The sequence below is a fragment of the Suillus paluster genome (genome assembly GCF_016628075.1).
Source record: "Suillus paluster strain FC165 chromosome Unknown EDB91scaffold_14, whole genome shotgun sequence".
In the NCBI taxonomy this organism is placed as follows: domain Eukaryota; kingdom Fungi; phylum Basidiomycota; class Agaricomycetes; order Boletales; family Suillaceae; genus Suillus; species Suillus paluster.
In genome coordinates, this window is record NW_024537574.1 from 225207 (window position 1) to 243425 (window position 18219).

The 18219-nt window shown below is 47.8% G+C and overlaps 5 protein-coding genes across 5 annotated transcripts; 3 read left to right on the forward strand and 2 right to left on the reverse strand.

Annotated features, from left to right (window-relative positions):
- Positions 1 to 2388: 2388 nt before the first annotated feature.
- On the reverse strand, positions 2389 to 2550 carry EDB91DRAFT_1022151 (uncharacterized protein; the record flags this gene model as incomplete). The annotated part of the gene is made up of 1 exon (XM_041312582.1): positions 2389 to 2550. A coding segment is annotated over one exon (162 nt), but the record flags the coding sequence as incomplete, so codon positions are not given.
- A 2226-nt stretch (positions 2551 to 4776) lies between these two features.
- On the forward strand, positions 4777 to 5458 carry EDB91DRAFT_1120688 (uncharacterized protein). The gene is made up of 4 exons (XM_041318204.1): positions 4777 to 4856; positions 4910 to 4945; positions 5023 to 5313; positions 5367 to 5458. The coding sequence occupies exons 2-3, from the start codon at positions 4916 to 4918 to the stop codon at positions 5311 to 5313; spliced, it is 321 nt and encodes a 106-aa protein (XP_041179353.1). The 5' UTR covers positions 4777 to 4856; positions 4910 to 4915; the 3' UTR covers positions 5367 to 5458.
- A 217-nt stretch (positions 5459 to 5675) lies between these two features.
- Positions 5676 to 8506, forward strand: EDB91DRAFT_1049934 (uncharacterized protein; the record flags this gene model as incomplete). The annotated part of the gene is made up of 8 exons (XM_041313500.1): positions 5676 to 5856; positions 5925 to 6109; positions 6161 to 6316; positions 6363 to 6739; positions 6791 to 7164; positions 7221 to 7440; positions 7508 to 7830; positions 7878 to 8506. Coding segments are annotated over 8 exons (2445 nt in total), but the record flags the coding sequence as incomplete, so codon positions are not given.
- A 1964-nt stretch (positions 8507 to 10470) lies between these two features.
- EDB91DRAFT_1269742 (uncharacterized protein) lies at positions 10471 to 12087 on the forward strand (the record flags this gene model as incomplete). The annotated part of the gene is made up of 6 exons (XM_041324555.1): positions 10471 to 10622; positions 10681 to 10793; positions 10843 to 11057; positions 11105 to 11271; positions 11350 to 11399; positions 11489 to 12087. The coding sequence occupies 6 exons, from the start codon at positions 10471 to 10473 to the stop codon at positions 11923 to 11925; spliced, it is 1134 nt and encodes a 377-aa protein (XP_041179355.1). The 3' UTR covers positions 11926 to 12087.
- A 160-nt stretch (positions 12088 to 12247) lies between these two features.
- EDB91DRAFT_1120689 (uncharacterized protein) lies at positions 12248 to 12744 on the reverse strand. Its single transcript, XM_041318205.1, has 3 exons — positions 12665 to 12744; positions 12576 to 12611; positions 12248 to 12498 (listed from the first exon to the last, which is right to left on the reverse strand). Exons 2-3 carry the CDS (start codon positions 12603 to 12605, stop codon positions 12313 to 12315), a joined length of 216 nt encoding a protein of 71 aa, XP_041179356.1. The 5' UTR covers positions 12606 to 12611; positions 12665 to 12744; the 3' UTR covers positions 12248 to 12312.
- Between the last annotated feature and the right edge of the window lie 5475 nt (positions 12745 to 18219).

Sequence of the window (18219 nt, forward strand, 5' to 3'; positions counted from 1 at the left end):
TGTCCAAGTGGCGGTGTTGAATTTCCTGATTGATCAGTATGACCCAGCGAACAGTGTCTTTCCATCCGATGTCCATGCCAGGCACTCAGTGCGTCCCTCGATTGTTTTGAGTAGTTTCCCTGTGTTGGCGTCCCAGATTTTCAGTCGTTCGGCCGCGCCCGTCGCAATCATTGTACCATCGGGCGAGTAGCTAATCGCGTTCGTGTGGTGATTCCGGCCTTTCTCTGAATCGATTGGTGCCAGGATGATCTTGCCGCTCTTGACATCCCATACTCTGAAACTCAAGTTGTCCCAGCCTCCGATCACGACTCGCCCTCCATCTGGACTCCAGCAGATACACTTCACACAGTTTCTAGTATCTGTGTGCCCCGTCCATTTTTTGATAACCTTGGCCGTTTTGGCATCCCACCATATTAATCCCATTGTCCTGACTGGGCCATCGTCACTCCAGGTCCCGCATGCTATTGTCTTGCCGTCTGGTGATAGTGCCATGCGGAGCACTCCTCCACTTCCTCCATCCTTCCAGGGTTCCCCGACCTGCATTCCACTTTCCAAATCCCACACTCTAAGTGAGCCATCCCATGAACAGGTGACGATCCGCCGTTTATCGGGCAGGCCTAGGACATCACAAACACAGTCAGTGTGTCCTTGCATCGTTTTGTGAGGCTTCGCCAATGATCTCTCTTGCTTTGCAGGGGCTGTTGAAGACATGGTTTTGGCTCGAGGACTTCACCTAATGCGCGCGGCACAATTTCAGCGCTTATCCAGCAAACGAATCCCATCACTTACTCAGAAGTACTTGATTATACACAGAACGAATGAGTGCTCGATGAAAACTGCAGTGGAGTGAACGTTTTGTTTGACGCAGAGTCGAGTCAAGAGAGTGATCGCTGTTTAAATCCTCTATAGATGCGTCTTCCTTGCTTCATCCTCGTGATCGCTTCACAGCTTGAGAATGGGCTGTGCAGATCAAGCGCCCAAGTCTCGTTTTCTGGAGTTTCGACATCAACATCTCAGCATCCCATCTGGTAGTCGAGCCCGCATTCCTCACGGGTCCCTCTCTCCATCACCAGCGAGACATATCACGTCCATCGCGTCATCAGCCGTGATATCACCGTGCGTCTTACAAAGGATGTCTCGGAAAGCCGTTCCCATATCTTTACATCTCTCAGTTGAAAGCCAATCATTGGCAATTCATACCTTGATGATCAAACCATCAAGCAGGAACGCACTACTCGGATCCTCGAGCATCCATTCTCCTCGCGAATCAGGTATGAGCGCAGCACCATGAGCTCAGGGTGTGTTCATTTAATTCGGACTAGGAGTCTCACCCGAGAGTGTTAACAGTTTGTTGTTCGCCTTGGACAGCCTTTCGGGGCATTTTTGCTAGCGCAGCGGCAGAGCAAGCAGGATATGAGAATCGCATCATATCGTGATCGTGATATCATTGCACAAGTGAAAGACGTGACCTCTGTTCATAACAAGATGAATGCCAAGACGCTTGAGATATCATAGCTGAGTGCAACGTCGAAAAATAAGACTCGAAATCACGATATAATCATGCAATTCATTTGATGGGTTGCGTCTTTTTTTGACGCGGACGCGAGATCTGTTCGGTGCAGGAGTCTGATGCAGGCTGTGGCAGTAACGCACAGGACGAACGAGGAGACAGTGCAGTGGGCCTAGCTTGGTGAAAGAGAGGACGGGCCACGGAGAGAATGGCATGAGATGGTGATACTGGCTGATGCACCACTGGAACATGCGATCGCAGCACTGAGGTTGAGTGATTCGACAGCAATTGAAACTGTGTCGAGCATTCGAGCATTCTTGGCGGGTGCTGTCATTTTCGTCTACAATCAAGCGGTTAGGCTTTCTTGACATAGTATCCTACTTCCTCCTATAATGTTCACGGAATCTGGCGTTGAGTTCACCTAATAAAATTCCTAGGGCCTACTACCCACAGTAGAGTGAACATAAACGGGAAGTCAAGTAGCATCCACTGCGTGTCGCTTAATCACAATATCAGCCAACCGTTTTGCGGCTTCTCGAGACATACCGCAACGCTTCGTGAATCGTGAGACGAAGGACAAGATCATTCCTTCTCGAATGCAAATTCCCTACAACTTACAAGTAGTTCCTTCAACTTACGCGTCAATGACGCAAATAGATCCCCCCTCCGGTTCATGCTTGTTTCTGACTGTTAGCAGGGTGTTGCTCAACAAGGTTTCAGATCGTTACGCACGTTTCTTCATGAAGGCGCGGATCTTGGAGTCTCTGTTTAATTAACGGCAGTGACGCACGCATGACCAGACATGGATATTGTTTCGACGGAAGGTCCCACAGTTTCTCGTCCACAAATCCTTCATGATTTATTCTTCTTCGATGTCCGTGATCGATTGCGAGAACAATGGAAACCTTCTTCTCGCAGAAGAAGTCATGAAAGAGCCGGTAACTGCTCCTAACCGTAGTAGTGAGTCTTTCGGCGCGAATGCAGAACAAAAGTAGATCAATGCTGCCACATCTCTTCAAATTCTGGATGAGCCTAGAGGCATTCTAGACAGTGTCAAAATAATGTTTGATTTCTAGTTGCGGCCTTTCAGGTTCAGCAGTATTGAACAGCGTAGCAGTAGGCATCAAGGATGAAAACACTGACATGATAAAAAGCTTTGTCCTACGCAGAGTTGAGTCAAGAGAGTGGTCGCCGATTGAGTCATCTACAGGTGCGTCTTCCTCACTTTATCCTGCGTTCGCTTCAGCACGAACTGTGCAGATCAAGCGCCCAAGCCCCGTTTTCTGGAATTTCGGCATCGACATCTCAGCATTGCATCTGGTACGTGGTCTTGCTATCAAATGAGTCCGCGTTCCTGTGTTTCTTCACTGGCGCCTCTCCATCACCAGCGAGAAAAAAATAATCTCTGAGACGTTCATCACGTCGTCAGCCGTAGCATCGAACGCCCCCTTCTGAGTGCAACCACTCTGCCCTATATTTCTCAGTAAACGCAGTCCTGGCATATGGCAAAAATATTGGTACAAGAGAAGGAGTTCGAGTTGAGAAAACGGAGCTAGAGGATGGAAGAAACCTACATGGCCTGCTATTGGATTTCCTACGCAATCGAGCCAATACCACAGACGACGTACATATGGAACTGCAATGCAGCGAACTCTGAAAGTTGAAGTCCCAGGACCGAGGAGTTGCCGATGGGCCAGCCTGCAGCAACCACGACATATTGTTGAAAAACAAGAGTGAGGCCAACTCAGAAGCTTGCAAGGCGTTCATCGTCAATTTCAATCCGTTGCCGTGTCAAAAAGAGGATTATGAGTGTCCAAAACGGGTACACCCCTGTATGAGCCTGGTGTGACCACGACCGAAAAATCATAACATAGGGCACATTTAGCGCACGTACTTAGTGCAACATAAGTATGCAGCATCTACCTAGGGCAATAAACAAGTTAAAGCGACAGCGGAACCACGAGGAAATACAGTACAGTGATGGAGTGCAGAAGAGCCAGGAAAACTACTAGAGGAGGTAACAGAAAATGACGATGAAGCACCGAGGATGCTTCCCTAATGTTGACCATCTGTGTTCTGGATAGACATGCAGCAAACCCAGGCTATGAAACGAGCGCGCCATCCGCTCACCATAAGATGAGGATGTAGAGTTGTACCTGGTGCGCCTGCGGTGACAGTCGTGGATGGCATGGCTGCAGTAGGTTGTGGCTGCGAGGATGATGGTTGGTTCTGGGTGGCTCCGACATGTTGCGAGGTAGATGGCTTGGGTGGTCTAGAGGAGCTGGCAGTTTTCTTTCCTCTCGCGTGATAGTTTCTCTGCATGAAAATGGATCAATGGTGTAGAAGAACCGAGAAGGAAAAAAAAACGTACAGGCTTGCCCGCTGTGCACGGGACGTCGACCACTGGTATGTTTCGCAACCGGATATCGCGCTCAGGTTCTCCGCGTGGATTGGAGCGGCGGCGCCAGAAGGAAGGCAAATGATCGAGAAAGGGGCGTTGAGGGTGCGCTGTGGTGCGTCGCCCGCGCGAGGTAGAGGACTGATAAAATATTGGTAAAGAGAACTTTTAAAATATAGATGGAGACCACGTACATCATCAAAGAACCCTGGGGGGGTAGTCGACGAGCACCTTCTATTCGCGGAACTGGTCTTTGCGGGGCCTGTGGTCGTGTAGCATCAGCCTAGGATATAGATACTCAAAAGGTCGAGAAATGCATAGAATACACCCACGTTAAACGGCTTCTTAATGGTGTTGACCTGAAAGGATGATTAGACACATTCGTTATTGAGAATGAAATAAACCCAAGCTTACATTGTCCGACAAAAGGTGGTCTAGGCCAGCCTCTTTGATGATGGTAGAAACATCCCATATGTATACGCCGTGGCTTGGGCCGCCGACGGTAGCGAGGAACTTTCCATCTGCAGAAAAGGTCGCATGCCATGCTGCATATTCAGAGTGAATGGGTAGTCCGATGGGTTGATTAGTTTCTAGGTTCCATAGTTGCACTGTATCCTCGAACACATCCAAACTTGCGAGGATGCGCTCATTTGGAGATAGTGAAATGATGTCGAACTCTATTCCAGGTGAGTCAAGAACAGCAGTTTCTGTCCAAGTGGCGGTGTCGAATTTCCTGATTGATCCGTATGACCCGGCGAACAGGGTCTTTCCCACCTGGGTGGCACCATTAATATTACTAATTAGTAATAGTACTGCGTACCTGTACGTGTTACTAATTCGTAAGGAATATATATCTACCATGCTACCAGCAATAATACCAGCACTCAGGCCTCACTTAGGTGATTTCTACTGCCCTAGTCGCCTGCTATAACGGGAAGACTCTATCGGGTAAGTCCGAGCTTCTCGTCACTGCCCGGCAAATGCCTTACTGCCTAAAATAGCCTTTGATGCTGTCAATTCCCACTGCTACGCTTATTGTAAGCTTCTGCTCATCGTCCACCACAATGAGCTCATTCCTTTCCTTCTCCTACCCTTATTTTTCATTCGTTTTTAGGCGAAGCTTGCGCAGTGCATAGCCACCTGCCTGCTGAACGTTCTCACCACACCTCTCACGCTTTTGGACCCTCCAGGTTTTTTGTTTGCTTATCAGCGCCATCACTGGTATACTTGCTCCCACGCTCAAGCTTCAACATGGGTCGCAAGCGTTCTAAACTCTCTACTGTCAGCAAAGTCAAGGAGGCCGTCGTGCAATCCAGTGGTAATCTCAAGACTCTGCACTTCAACCTTACAAAGTTGCGAGCTGATCGCATTGCGTTTGAGAGGGAGCAGGTCTAGAGTCAGCTAGGTAGGTTTCTTCTACTCTTTTACCATTTTATTATTTCCCTGACCGATAAACAGCTGACAATGCTACTGCAAGACAGCTCCTTGCTGAGGCAGCGCTTGAGGCGGGCACTGTGAACAATGCAAGTGCTGACACCCAGTACCCGGACTACGCTGACATGGACTTTAATATGGATCAAGAAGAAGACTACGTAGACGAGGAGGATGGGCCACAGGAGGAGGAAGACGAGAGAGCATCAGAAGGCAATGGTGGATATGAGGGCTCAGCAGTTGATGCTGCACGAGCTCATGTCATATATTGGTAAATTTCCTTTTTTTGGGGGGGTTTTAATATGTAATGGTTAGTGCAGTTTTCAAGGTAGACATCGCTGCCGCCGGCCACCATGCAGTCAACTTCAGCGTAACCGGCAATGTCACAGTGCATGGACATCGCAAATGCCAGCCCTCGTCGCAGGCTACTTGCACTGGAAGCATTGCGAAGCCATACCCATACCCAATGTTGAAGCTGGAATGTTCAAGTTCGATGTCAGCACAGTTGATATTCTAGGTATGATTTAACATGTATGATTATAGTGCTAGACTTATAAATTGCAGTGTCCACACCTTTGATGTCAGTCCCGCAAGCTGCTGATGAGCTGGCCAATGTGTCACTCATCAACGTCGGACTCCTTGGCTGTTCTCCCATTCAGCCTAACATCGCTGTGTCCCTCCAATGCCTCGAATTATATCATCAGATCCGCCGGCGCAAACCATCCTTCAGTGTACAGGCCATGGTCAAAGTATTATGTGCCCTTCACAATGTACATTTTTTGTAATGTATACCTAAGTGTATTTCTAATATTACATTCTAGCGCTCATATTTTCAAGCGCTGCGGGATCAATTCGCAATTGCTTTTGATGCATATCTCGACATTTTACGGCACATTCAAGAATTAGTCAACATTGCATTGAAATGTGATGGTCCTCATTGGCGCATGCTTCACTTGTGCCCTGCATGTGATTACAAGGTACATTTATTATTACACGATGGACAAAAACTGAACCATGCTACAGCAAGAGAATGAGCCAACATTGATCCCTGCGAGGATGGACAGTATGGACGGCAATAGCTCATTGAAACGGGTTGATGGCTCTGGACACGCTGACGACCGTGTCTTCGAAACATCCTATTTGATTTCTCCTGACGAAGTCGACACATTCAAGGATGATGTGCGACTGCGGCCAGGAACACGTGGCACAGCCATTACTGACACAGCGGGAGGCACCACTCCAGCTGGTGTTTCAGAGTCTGCTTGCACCGACAATTGGAAGACCACGAACACGATTTCTGACAACACTGTCAAAGTTTTTGAGCAAACAGGTATTTTCATAAGTGCTTGTCGACATGGCATGATCCAGACCTTGGCTGAGATGCGGCGAAGTGGGGAACTGTGAGTCTTCGAAGTTCTAGCCCTCTTTCATATTCTGATTTAACTTTATAGTGCCAAATATGCTCTCGCGACAACAAATAAAGTTCTCGATGTTTATGGTCTGGATGGAGTAACGGGATATGACATTGGATGTTCCTATCAGAAGACTGTTGATGCCGGCTCTATCTCCGCCAAGGCACACTCCAACCATCATCGCTTCATTGTCAATTTGTTTCATGGACACGCACACAACCGCCGGTGTCAACTTCAATTCCATCCTCTATATCAACATGGACTCGGTCTTGAAGACCTTGAAATGTGCGAGCGCATATTCTCCGGATCAAATGCTGTAGCTCCTGTTATCCGACACACATCTTACTTTCACTGGCTTCAGTTCATCGACCTTCATTTTCAGCAATGGGATTCCGATAGGTACCTGGAGCTAAGTATGGTTTTTATTAAGTCGTTGGCATTCATGAATTAGTGTTTGACTCAATTCTAGGTACATTCTTGTATAACAACTACCAGCAAGCCCTCGCGATCATTGATGACCTAAGCCCTGCAGTTGAGGAATTAAAGTTAGCACTGAAGATTTCGGATGGAGACTTTGAGCGCTGGAATATGGAAGAGCTAGAATTTCTGGAGAGCCTGATGGAGGAAATGGAGGAGGACATTGACACTATGACTTATGTGGACGCATTACAATCACTCACCAGAGCAGAGTAAGTCGCATCGGTCAAATTTCAAATTGCACTGACACCTGTGTTATTTCAGAGCTGCATATGGTAGCGTTATGATGGCACAATTTCTGACTTACACTCCTGCAGATTTCACCCCTTCCCATGATCTCCAAAAAAACCAACAGGTCTTTGCGAGGGCTCGAGAAGCTGAATGCCATGCAGCTCATCGCAAATTGGTTCTTGAAATGAACGTCGTTGACGACATCGAGCACCACATGGGAATTACGGCAAGATGGCAACCACAGGACGCTAAATATCAGGAGGGTTTAGCATATCTTACCAACCGGCGATTTATTCGTTCCATTGAGCAGTTGCAGGGCCTCGTCATCCAGAGGCTCTTTGAGTTGGCCAAAGCGAACATCGCCGGCACAGGTGTGTAATTTCCATTTACTTGACACTATTCTAACAAAGACATGAAGGTTACAAACTCTGTCAACACATCTCAAACGCTATCAGTCGCCGGTCAGCAGCCATCCGAACAGCCCTTGAAAAATACAATCAGCTTGCCATTGTTCAAATGCCGCTGCGAGAAGTCTTAGAATTCAGTGAAATTGCATCATATGCTTGGCTAGGCAAGTTTGACCTGCTCAAGCATTCGCGTCATCGTATACTTGAGAAGCCGTGGGCGTCCAAAGGAAATTGCGAGGTTGCGAACAATTTCTTCAAGATTCAACGTGCTCATGAAGAAGTTCGACGTCTCAATGTTGAAGTCGCGCGACTATCTGCTTGGGTAGATCACGAAGATGCCCACTTCAAAGCAACAATCGAATCATTGGTCAAATCAGATCCAACACTCTCGCACGAGATCTCTTGCATGTATGAGGAGCGCAGACGAGTGAATGACGTGCATCGGAGAAGAATTCATGCTATTTCTGAGCTCCCTGGTTACTCTGGATCAAGGGGTGTGGAGACAAGAGGTATTGTCAATGATAGAGGTGGGGACGCAAATGAGATGATGGAAGATTTAAGGGGTACTAGGAGTATTGAGGTTGATGAAGATGATGCGCTTTGTGACGAAGCTGACCATTTGCAAGCCTGTATGATTTAGTATACTGTGGACAATTCTATTGTACTCAAGCAATGATACAAGTGAAAGTGTTAGTCCAATCTGAGAGTTCATTGTACTCAAGCCACGATGAACATGAATGCGTTACTAGTGTCAGCGAGACAGTACTCAAGCCGCGATAAACGTGAATGTGTTACTAGTGTCAGCAAGACAGGTAGGACTATTGTTAGTGGTTCAGGTTTACATGTATGGCGTGTAGCCAACAATTATAGCACCGGTGTGCAGTGGCCAACATAATACAGAAGTTCAATGTTCAACTTTATCACTGATCAGTACTCAGTACTCAGTGCAAACTCAGTGACACACCAAACTCATACTAACACTTTCCCTTTCCTCGCGTGACTTTTAATTAACTTAGACTCATACAACTTACTCTTCAAATCATGATGGACGCCTTCGACATTCAAGTTCTCAATTGTTCAAGGAACCTCACTCTGATGAGTGCCTCTGCGCTATCAAGTCTTCATTGGCTGGATCTTGCACGCGATGGAACTGATGCTGTAAGTTTTGCGAATATGATTGTTTGATTTTCAAACTCATTTCTTCAATTTTAACCCTGGCACTATCTAGTTGACGTTCACCCTCAACATCGAAGCACACATCTGGCTGGCTCGCTGGCAGCGCAACACAGGAACATTTCGCCGACCCCCCATTATCGCTCTGAACTTAACAAGGTCGAAGAATCTAAGTGAGGGTGATTCCTGCAAGCTCACAGATGATCAAATCAACAATGCTGTCAATCTCATCAAGGATATCTTCGCAGAGCAGATTGTAGTCCCCGCATGCAAGAAATCATTCAACACGGACTGGAAGAACGCACCTAGTAAAGTCTCGTCCTCTAACGCAGGAGGTGGCTGGATTGTTGGTAAGTTTTATTTTTCATATGGCTTTACAGCTCTGGCGTTGACATGGTGTTTTAGAGGATAACAACATGTTTCAGCAGGGCAGCCGGGCGTCAGTAGCGTTCGATCTACCCGCACGTCCATTGCACTTGAGCACAAGCCAGCAGGCCCCTCGCTCAGTACCTACCATCAACCAGACACAGTCTGCACATACAACTCCCAACCGGACACAGTCTGCACCTACTACAACTCCCAACCAAACTCGTCGTGCATCGCGACCCCATCGCCAACCCTCTCAGCTCTCTCAATAGCGCAACCCTCTCAATCCACCCGAAGCACTTGGTTTATCTTGACGAACTGGTAACCAACAATATTCCACACCCCACCACCAAACTATGCAGGCAGGCCGTCAGTCCCGGCATGTTCATTTTGACGTAGCATCTGACTCAGAGGTGTCTACATCAACACCTAACATTCCGATGGTGCCCCCTCCTTTGCATATTCGGCCAACACCACTACCATCAGTAACAACGAGGTCTCCAATAGTTCTGGTAGAGTCTGACACTGACACTGATTCGTCGTTGTCACCCAAGGTGAGGAATCTTGTTTGGACCTTACAATAATGATGATTGGACACACAAACTTATATAGCATGTTTGCAGGAAGCCGAAGACAGACTGTTGCTAGCGCCTCATGGGTCTAATGCTCAGCCTCCAGTGACCCTGAGTTGTCGGGCTTGTGACCAACCTCATACCCATGTCATAATAATTCCACACCCTTCAAGTCTAACCAATAGTCCACCTCCTGCATACGAGTCTAGCATCAGAAACTCCGAGGGCAGTGGGACTCAGTAGATTGATGTAGATTATGACCCTAGCACATTTTATCAGGAACTCCAAGGGCAGTGGGACTCAGTAGAATGAGCTGAAATCATTGCATTTCAACAAATTAACATGAACATTTTTTTTTAAAGTTAACGTTCTAGCCTGAGTGTGATCGCCGTGTGGTAAGTAGTCCTCGTCAGAAAACCACCACTTCAGCTAAAATATTTAATTGCTTAAATATTGGTCCCCAGTCCCCCCGTTAGCGTTTTTTTCTATCCCCATGCTCTCCGCTCAGAAATGTGCGCGCGCAAAGCTCACCACTGAGCAGAAAGCAGAATGTCGTCAAAAATATACAAAGCTTACGGATGCCATAAACACAGCACGGGATTCATACCAGGAGGAAGCACGTTCTATAGCTCAAGACCACGGGAGGTAAGTCTATATATTTAATGAGACGAAGGTGATCTGATGTACCCACCTCCATTGACAGGTCTTTAAAATGGACCCGTGCTGAATTGAATGGCAGCCGATTGACTCGACAACGTCGAAAAGCAAGCGCCTGGAATGCTTTTGTGAGGGGGAAGCTCAATGAAGCCAATGAGAGTACGTACTGCAGTTCACAAAGTATTCATCGAATACTTAAATTTTGTAGCTTGTGGACCTGGGCAACATTATAGGCTCCCGGCGTTCATTTCTGCACATCACACTGAACTTCAACGGACTTACAGACGTTTGTCAGAACCGGAGAAAAAAAAATTACGGCTTGGTATTGATGACCTGTGCACAATGCGGGTAAACATTGTGCGATCAAATCCAAAAGCTCTTCTGAAAGATGTCAACTCGACCTTTAACACCATGGAAAAAGAGGTCTGTCAACCACTTACCATGGAATCCCTTAGCTCATTGTCACATAGTGGACTGCCATCAATGCGCGTACCTCAATGGAAGGTTTTTATATTGCTGTTCGAGGGGATTTAGAGCATTACCATGAAGCTAAACTATTCCTTACCGCCAAGGCTAAGTCCTTCATTAAGGATGTGCTGCATTTTGAACCGAAACTTCTGGCACTCAAGTTTGAGTCGTGGGTTGTTGGGAATTTCGGTGCGGGAACAATTTCAGATGTTTCAGAGGTCACGTGCTGATGAGGTGTGCATTACAGGCACAGAGTCGTCGATGTCCACGACACAGCGGCTTCCATTGTCGAAACTCGTCAGTTTGTGCAGACAAAATATTCAAGATGGCTTAGGTGTGATCTTACTGAGGTGTTGTACTGCAATATGGGCTGACATGTTGTGCAGACAATATTTTGCAGAAGAACAAGTTGGCTTCAAAGAAGATCCCAATGAATTACAACAACTATGAGAAGAGGATTGTCGAAGTCTACGCAATTGCAATCGACGGGTGGACTTACGAGAAGAGTGTCTGCAACCCTGGGAAAATTGGTCGCCGAGAACACCTAATCAAATTGCTAGATGCGCTGGTCACAGGCACATGCTCCTGGGTTACATTGAATGATGACGAGGTATCAGAACGCATCAGCAACAACTGCAAGCACCAAGCGAGTGGCGAACAAGTTTACAAACCCCGTAAAGCCGCACGACGACATAAAGCTGACAGCGCTAAGAGCGCTCAAATAATCAGTGACAGCAACCTCGAAGACGGCGAGGAAGACAACCACAACGAACAGGATGGAAGCAACACGAACAGTCTTGAAGGTTCAGTTGATATGGAGTAGGGGGGTTCAAGCGGCATATTAGGTGGGGCTGAGTAAATAGCACTTGTGTTGTATTGCTTTACATATATACTACTCGAATGCAAAAGACACGTCAAAAACAGATTAGAAACGAGGGCGGCAGAGGGTAGAGAAGGAGCTCACTGTTGGGGCTGAGCAGCACATCAATGACAGGTCCAACAACATGGTGAAACGGATGAGAAACGAGAGCGGCAGAGGGTAGGGAAGCAGCTCACTGTTGGGGCTGAGCAGTGCATCAATGATGGGTCCAACAACGCGGTGAAACGGATGATAAACGAGGGCAGCAGAGGGTAGGGAAGCAGCTCACTGTTGGGGCTGAGCAGCACGTCAATGATGGGTCCAACAACGTGGCAGAGACAGTGGATGTACTCAAAAGGCTATTGCCCGCATGATACAAAAGGCCCGCCAAAGATCGGACAGCAAACAAGGGCTGGAGAGGCTGGCAAGTGAGCTCACTGTTGGGGCTGAGCAGCACGATGACCGTGGGTCCAAAAGCGTGAGAGGCATGGTGAGAACGTTCAGCAGGCCAGTGGCTATGCACTGCGTGAGCTTCACCTAAAAACGGATGAAAAATAAGGGTAGGAGAAGGAAAGGAATGAGCTCATCATGGTAGACGATGAGCAGAAGCTTACAATAAGCGTAGCAGTGGGAATTGACAGCATCAAAGGCTATTTTAGGCAGTAAGGCATTTGCCGGGCAGTGACGAGAAGCTCGGACTTACCCGATAGAGTCTTCCCGTTATAGCAGGCGACTAGGGCAGTAGAAATCACCTAAGTGAGGCCTGAGTGCTGGTATTATTGCTGGTAGCATGGTAGATATATATTCCTTACGAATTAGTAACACGTACAGGTACGCAGTACTATTACTAATTAGTAATATTAATGGTGCCACCCAGGTGGTCTTTCCATCCGATGAATATGCCAGGGACATAGTGTGTCCCTCGATTGTTTTGAGTAGTTTGCCTGTGTTGGGGTCCCAGATGTTCAGTCGTTCGGCCGGGCCTGTCGCAATAATTGTACCATCGGGCGAGATTTCCAGATGGTCGACCACGCCCGTCGCAATCGTTGTACCATCGGGCGAGTAGCTAATCGCGTCCGTGTCGTGATTCCGGCCTTCCTCTGAATCGATTGGTGCCAGGATGATCTTGCCGCTCTTGACATCCCATACTCTGAAACTCAAGTTATCCGAGCCTCCGATCACGACTCGCCCTCCGTCTGGACTCCAGCAGATACACCTCACACAGTTTGGATTATCTGTGTGCCCCGTCCATTTTTTGATAACCTTCCCCATTTTGGTATCCCACCATATTAATCCCATTGTCATGACTCGGCCATCGTCTCTCTGGGTCCCGCATGCTATTGTCTTGCCGTCTGGTGATAGTGCCATGAGGAGCACTCTTCCACTTCCTTCATCCTTCCAGGGTTCCCCGACCTGCATTCCACTTTCCAAATCCCACACTCTAAGTGAGCCATCCCATGAACAGGTGACGATCCGCCGTTGATCGGGCAGGCGTACGACGCCACTGACATTGTCGGTGTGTCCTTGCATCGTTTTGTGAGGCTTCGCCAATGATCTCTCTTGCTTTGCAGGGGCGGTTAAAGACATGGTTTTGGCTCGAGGACTTCACCTAATGAGCACAGCACAATTTCAGCTCTTATCCAGCAAACGAATCCTATCACTTACTCGAAGGTACTTGATTATGCACGGGTCCTCGATGGAAACTGCAATGTCGTTAAAGTCTTGTTCGACGCAGAGTTGAGTCGAGAGAGTGGTCGCTGTTTAAGTCCTCCACAGGTGCGTCTTCCTTGCTTTATCTCCGTGTTTGCTTCACAGCATGAGCGGGCTGTGCAGATCAAGCGCCTAAGCCTCGTTTTCGGGAGTTTCGGCATTGAGATTTCAGCATTATATCTGGTAGTCCTGCCATTAAACGAGCCCGCATTTCTCACTGGTCCCTCCCTCCATCACCAGCGATACATATCACGTCCATCGCGTCATCAGCCGTGGCATCACCGTGCATCTTACGAAGGGTACCTCGGCAAGCCGTTTCCATATGATAATCCCTCGGTTGAAAGCCGATCATTGGCATTCGTACCTTGACGATCCAACCATCAAGCAGGAATGCGCTTCTCAGATCCTCGCGCAGCACCGTGAACTCAGAATCAGAGTGTTCACCCAGACTCGGAGTCTTACTCGAGAGCATTACAAGTGGTCTTTCGTCTCGCACAGCCTTTCGAGGCATTTTTTCTAGCGCAGCGGTAGGGCAAAGACTACACGCGAATCGCGCCAAAACGTGATATCATTACACAAGGGCTTCTGTTTAAACATTCATTATTATGATGCCCATCGACGATAAGAATTACACTGCCTAGCCTCGTCCTTAATAGTTGAGCACCATAGTAATGCAAAATCAGGTTCTGATATCAAAACTAAAGCATTCCTCGAACGAAAACATATCTAGACTTCGGCGGGCTTGAAATACATGCCCTGGAGTTGTTACAATACCACACACAACTTTCTCTTCTCTTTCGTGGCCGTGTCAAGTACACGTCCAATAATGGCAGAGTGATCTCGGAGGGAGTAAGTGTTCGTGATGTGGAGCCCACACGCACAAGCAAACTTTGTTATGTATGTCCCAAAGATGTCTCGCAACCGTTCATGATGCTCAGCATGTGCATTGAGTAAGTCACTAATTTAGATGTTCACTCAAAGTGCGATGGAATACTGTAGTCGCGGTGTTTGGCGTCGACCCATCAAGAACGATTCGATGCTAGTTGCAGCAGTCGCATCCACGTTCTGGACAGTCACCATGTCGATGATGAATATCTTGGACTATGAAAGCGTCAGTCATATCACAGAGATCTGGTAATTTGGCTATATGGAACCCAGTGCACGAGATACATAGCCAAGACCTACCTGTGAGCTGGAATATACTACTGAGGTCTTGCCTGACTTCAGCGGCCCCGTCGCCTTGCCCAAGTCCTCGACGTACTGAGAAAAAATATGGAGTGACGCAGAACCAACCAACCAAAATTTCACAAGCTTACATCAATAGGATCATCCGCCGATGTGTTCGAGAATTGTCTGAAAGTAAGCAAGTCATCCACTTGTACGACATGCTCCTGTGTGCTTTCTGACTCTTTCCTGGAAAGTGTGTTTTACGCGGAGGACAAGCTGGGGAAACCCACCACTCCCGAATTGTTGCCTTTGTTCGCGTTATTAGGTTGTGCGTCCTCCTTCATGCCGGTGCATGGACACAATTTAGAGCTGCTCTTCATACTAAGGAGGCAGTACTTGGCTTAACAGGGTAGAAATACGTAAGACGTAAAGCCGGTCGACGACACGCTTCCCCATTGGAACTCCATTACAGCTCGCGACGTCAACCCATTCTCCCGCGAATATTCTCAAGTGCACATCACTATGGAACTCAAATAGGAGGAGGAAAGCACGCAGTTGGACGCTGCTTATACGTCCCTCGTTATTCACACCCCCTCTCCCGCACTATCTTTTTCACTTTCTCGGGAATTATGTGCGTACCTGAGCAAAAGACTCGTTGTGCTCCATGCGATTGTCGAGGCGTTCGAAGATATTGTCCAGGTACGCCATCGACGGGACAGGTGATGACATTGAATGTGGGTCTTGTCCCCCCTTTTCCAATTGTGCTGTTCAAAACCTTTGCGCCGATACTAACTCATCTTTAGTCCCCCTCTGGGCTTCCCTCGCAGACAGGAACGAGAACATGCAGCGCACAGTAGGTGTCACAGCCGATCTCCTATACGAACTCGTAAGTGTGTTGTTCTCGAAAGAGCACGGATAAACAGACCAAATATACCCTCGTCGCAGAAGTCTCCCCGCTATCCAGTAACTCCCTCATCGCATCGACTTATGCTACCATTCTTACTCCTCTCCTCACCCTCTTCACGTATACCCTATCATCTCTTCCATCCCTCATCAAGCGCTCCCTGCACAAATACACGTTCCATGCGCTTTCTGGGTTTTCGGCTCTGTTGATGTCTCAGAGTCGTTGGGAATATGTGTTAGCAAGAGGGAGGGGAATGTTGGAATCTGAACGATCAGAGCGATCAGAGACGAAGAAGACCGACAGATCCGAAATGGTTGAGGAGGGAGAGTGACAGGTGGTCCGAGCCCAAGCCAAAAAGGACATTGACGAGCGACGTGTTGACGTCGGCTCGTGTCCTGCAATAACTTACCTATTTGTTTGATATATTTCGTTTCTATCCAGTTTAGTATAAGAACGCCAGCAGTAGCACGACCGCATCTCAGCTTCTTTCAAGAGACTGAGATGTGAGTTAATAGTCTCTACGTATCGATTAGAAGTTCGGTGCTTGGTTTTTTCACTTTATTTATGTCACAACTACATCTCAACCGACTTTGTGACGCTGGAACAAGGACGTACCATATTTCGCTCGCAGAGCGTTTAGCCAGGCTGGAAACGCGCCCATTTCTGGTTTCCGCGCATTCGCAAGCCACGTCTGGCGATCGTAGTCAGGCAGGTGGTATGGCATTTCCAAAGAAGTAATCAGTCCCCAGGACGAGATAGCCCATCCGTTTCATGATTTATAATCAGACAAAACGGGACGCACTGCAAGACGCGAAATAAGTTCGACTCACCTGATTATTCAAGAAAAGACGTCGGAGAGGGATGGTATCACCTCCTGTGTTGTAGCCAAGGTAGGAGAATCAGAGATGTATGTTTGGATCCCACGAGGTCTTCGATGCGGACAAGCGTGATCTACCATCATTTGTGATGATATCTATAACTTGCTATTCGTAAACCACTTGGACCATTCCATCATTGCATGTCGGAATTCTTCCTTCGCACATCCTGTCAGCGGCAAGGTTGTGAGATTTCAAATCAGTGAGGAAAAAAGCGACGGACATTGACTTCCAGTCTCAACTTTCAGATCTCCCCTCATCCCGAAGCCATGCAATATGTCGCTGAATATCTGGAAATAGTATCTTTAATTTCTACCGGGATGTCTTTAACACTTCGTCGGAACAGCGCTAGGAATTCAGAATCTGCCTCTAGGGACTGGTATGAGCAAAGCACGTGTCAAAGAGAATCGGAAGACATGTTTCTACCTGCACAAGAGAATAAAGAGGCGCTGATGATATGGTTCGTTCAGTGCTGGTATTGAGAAGTATTTCACAGGCGCCGCTTATGTAGAGGATGTCTACGGCTTGTGGATATCCTCTGTACATGCCTTCAAAACCTCACATGCAAACTCTGCCAAAGTAGAGAGACTTGTCACATACCACATCAGTAGCTGCAACATGAAAGACATAGGGCATGGCAGAATTGAGTCCTCCACCACCAGGGATGGGGCCAAGGTCAACTTCTAGCTGGCCAAGTTGTGCTGAAGCTACTGCGAGAAGAATGTGAGCAGAGTCTGCAATGGGACCTCCAAGCCACCACCGAGCTCAAGTAGAGAAGCCGAATGACAACACAATAAATAACAGCTGATTTTGAGGATACAGCCCGGTCAGTTCTCATCGCTCGATCTCGTGCGACTGCGAGGTAGGGACATTTTAGCACAATTGACAATCAACTTGGTGATAGATGGCGCGCCGCTGGTCCTAGTGCATGTACTTTGCACTGTAACACAATGAAATCAGGGTAATCATGTCCAATGGAACTTGCTGCATGCGGCAGGAGTCTACATAGGGCAATAAACAAGATTTTTCAAGGGATAGCGGAACCACGAGAGACACAGTACAGTGATGGAGTGCAAGAGAGTGATGGAAAACTACCAGACGAGATAAACAGAAAATGTCAATGAAGTGCTAAAGATAACATGTTGCTTCCCTAATGTTGGCCATCTGTGTGTTGAACAGGCTTGCAACAAACCCAGGACATCAAATGAGCGCGCCATCCAGTAACTGTGATGGTGAGATGAGGAGGCAAAGTTGTACACGCTGCACCCGCGGTGCCAGTCGTGGATGTCATATCTGCAGTAGGTTGTGGCTGCGACAATGATGGTGGGCTTTGAGGCGTTCCGATGTATTGTGGATTGGGTGGTCGAGAAGAGCTCTTCCCTCTCGTGTGATAGATTCTCTGCATGAAAACAAGTCAGTGTTGGAGAAGAACCGAGTGGGTAAAAATGTACAGGCTTGCCCGGTACGCATGGGACGTCAACCACTGGTAAGTTTCGCAACCGGATATCGCGCTCAGTGTCTCCGCGTGGATTGGAGCGGCGGTGCCAGAAGGAAGGTAAGTGATTGAGAAGAGTGCGTTGAGGCTGTGCTATGGTGCGTCGC

What these genes read in the sequence shown, in the direction of transcription:
- EDB91DRAFT_1120688 (XM_041318204.1), top strand. Translation starts at nt 4,916, where the DNA reads ATGCTGTCAATTCCCACTGCTACGCTTATT. An exon ending in TTCCCACTGCTACGCTTATT is followed by an intron (nt 4,946 to 5,022) that starts GTAAGCTTCTGC and finishes ATTCGTTTTTAG; the next exon opens with GCGAAGCTTGCGCAGTGCAT.
- EDB91DRAFT_1120689 (XM_041318205.1), bottom strand. Translation starts at nt 12,605, where the DNA reads ATGCTGTCAATTCCCACTGCTACGCTTATT. An exon ending in TTCCCACTGCTACGCTTATT is followed by an intron (nt 12,499 to 12,575) that starts GTAAGCTTCTGC and finishes ATCCGTTTTTAG; the next exon opens with GTGAAGCTCACGCAGTGCAT.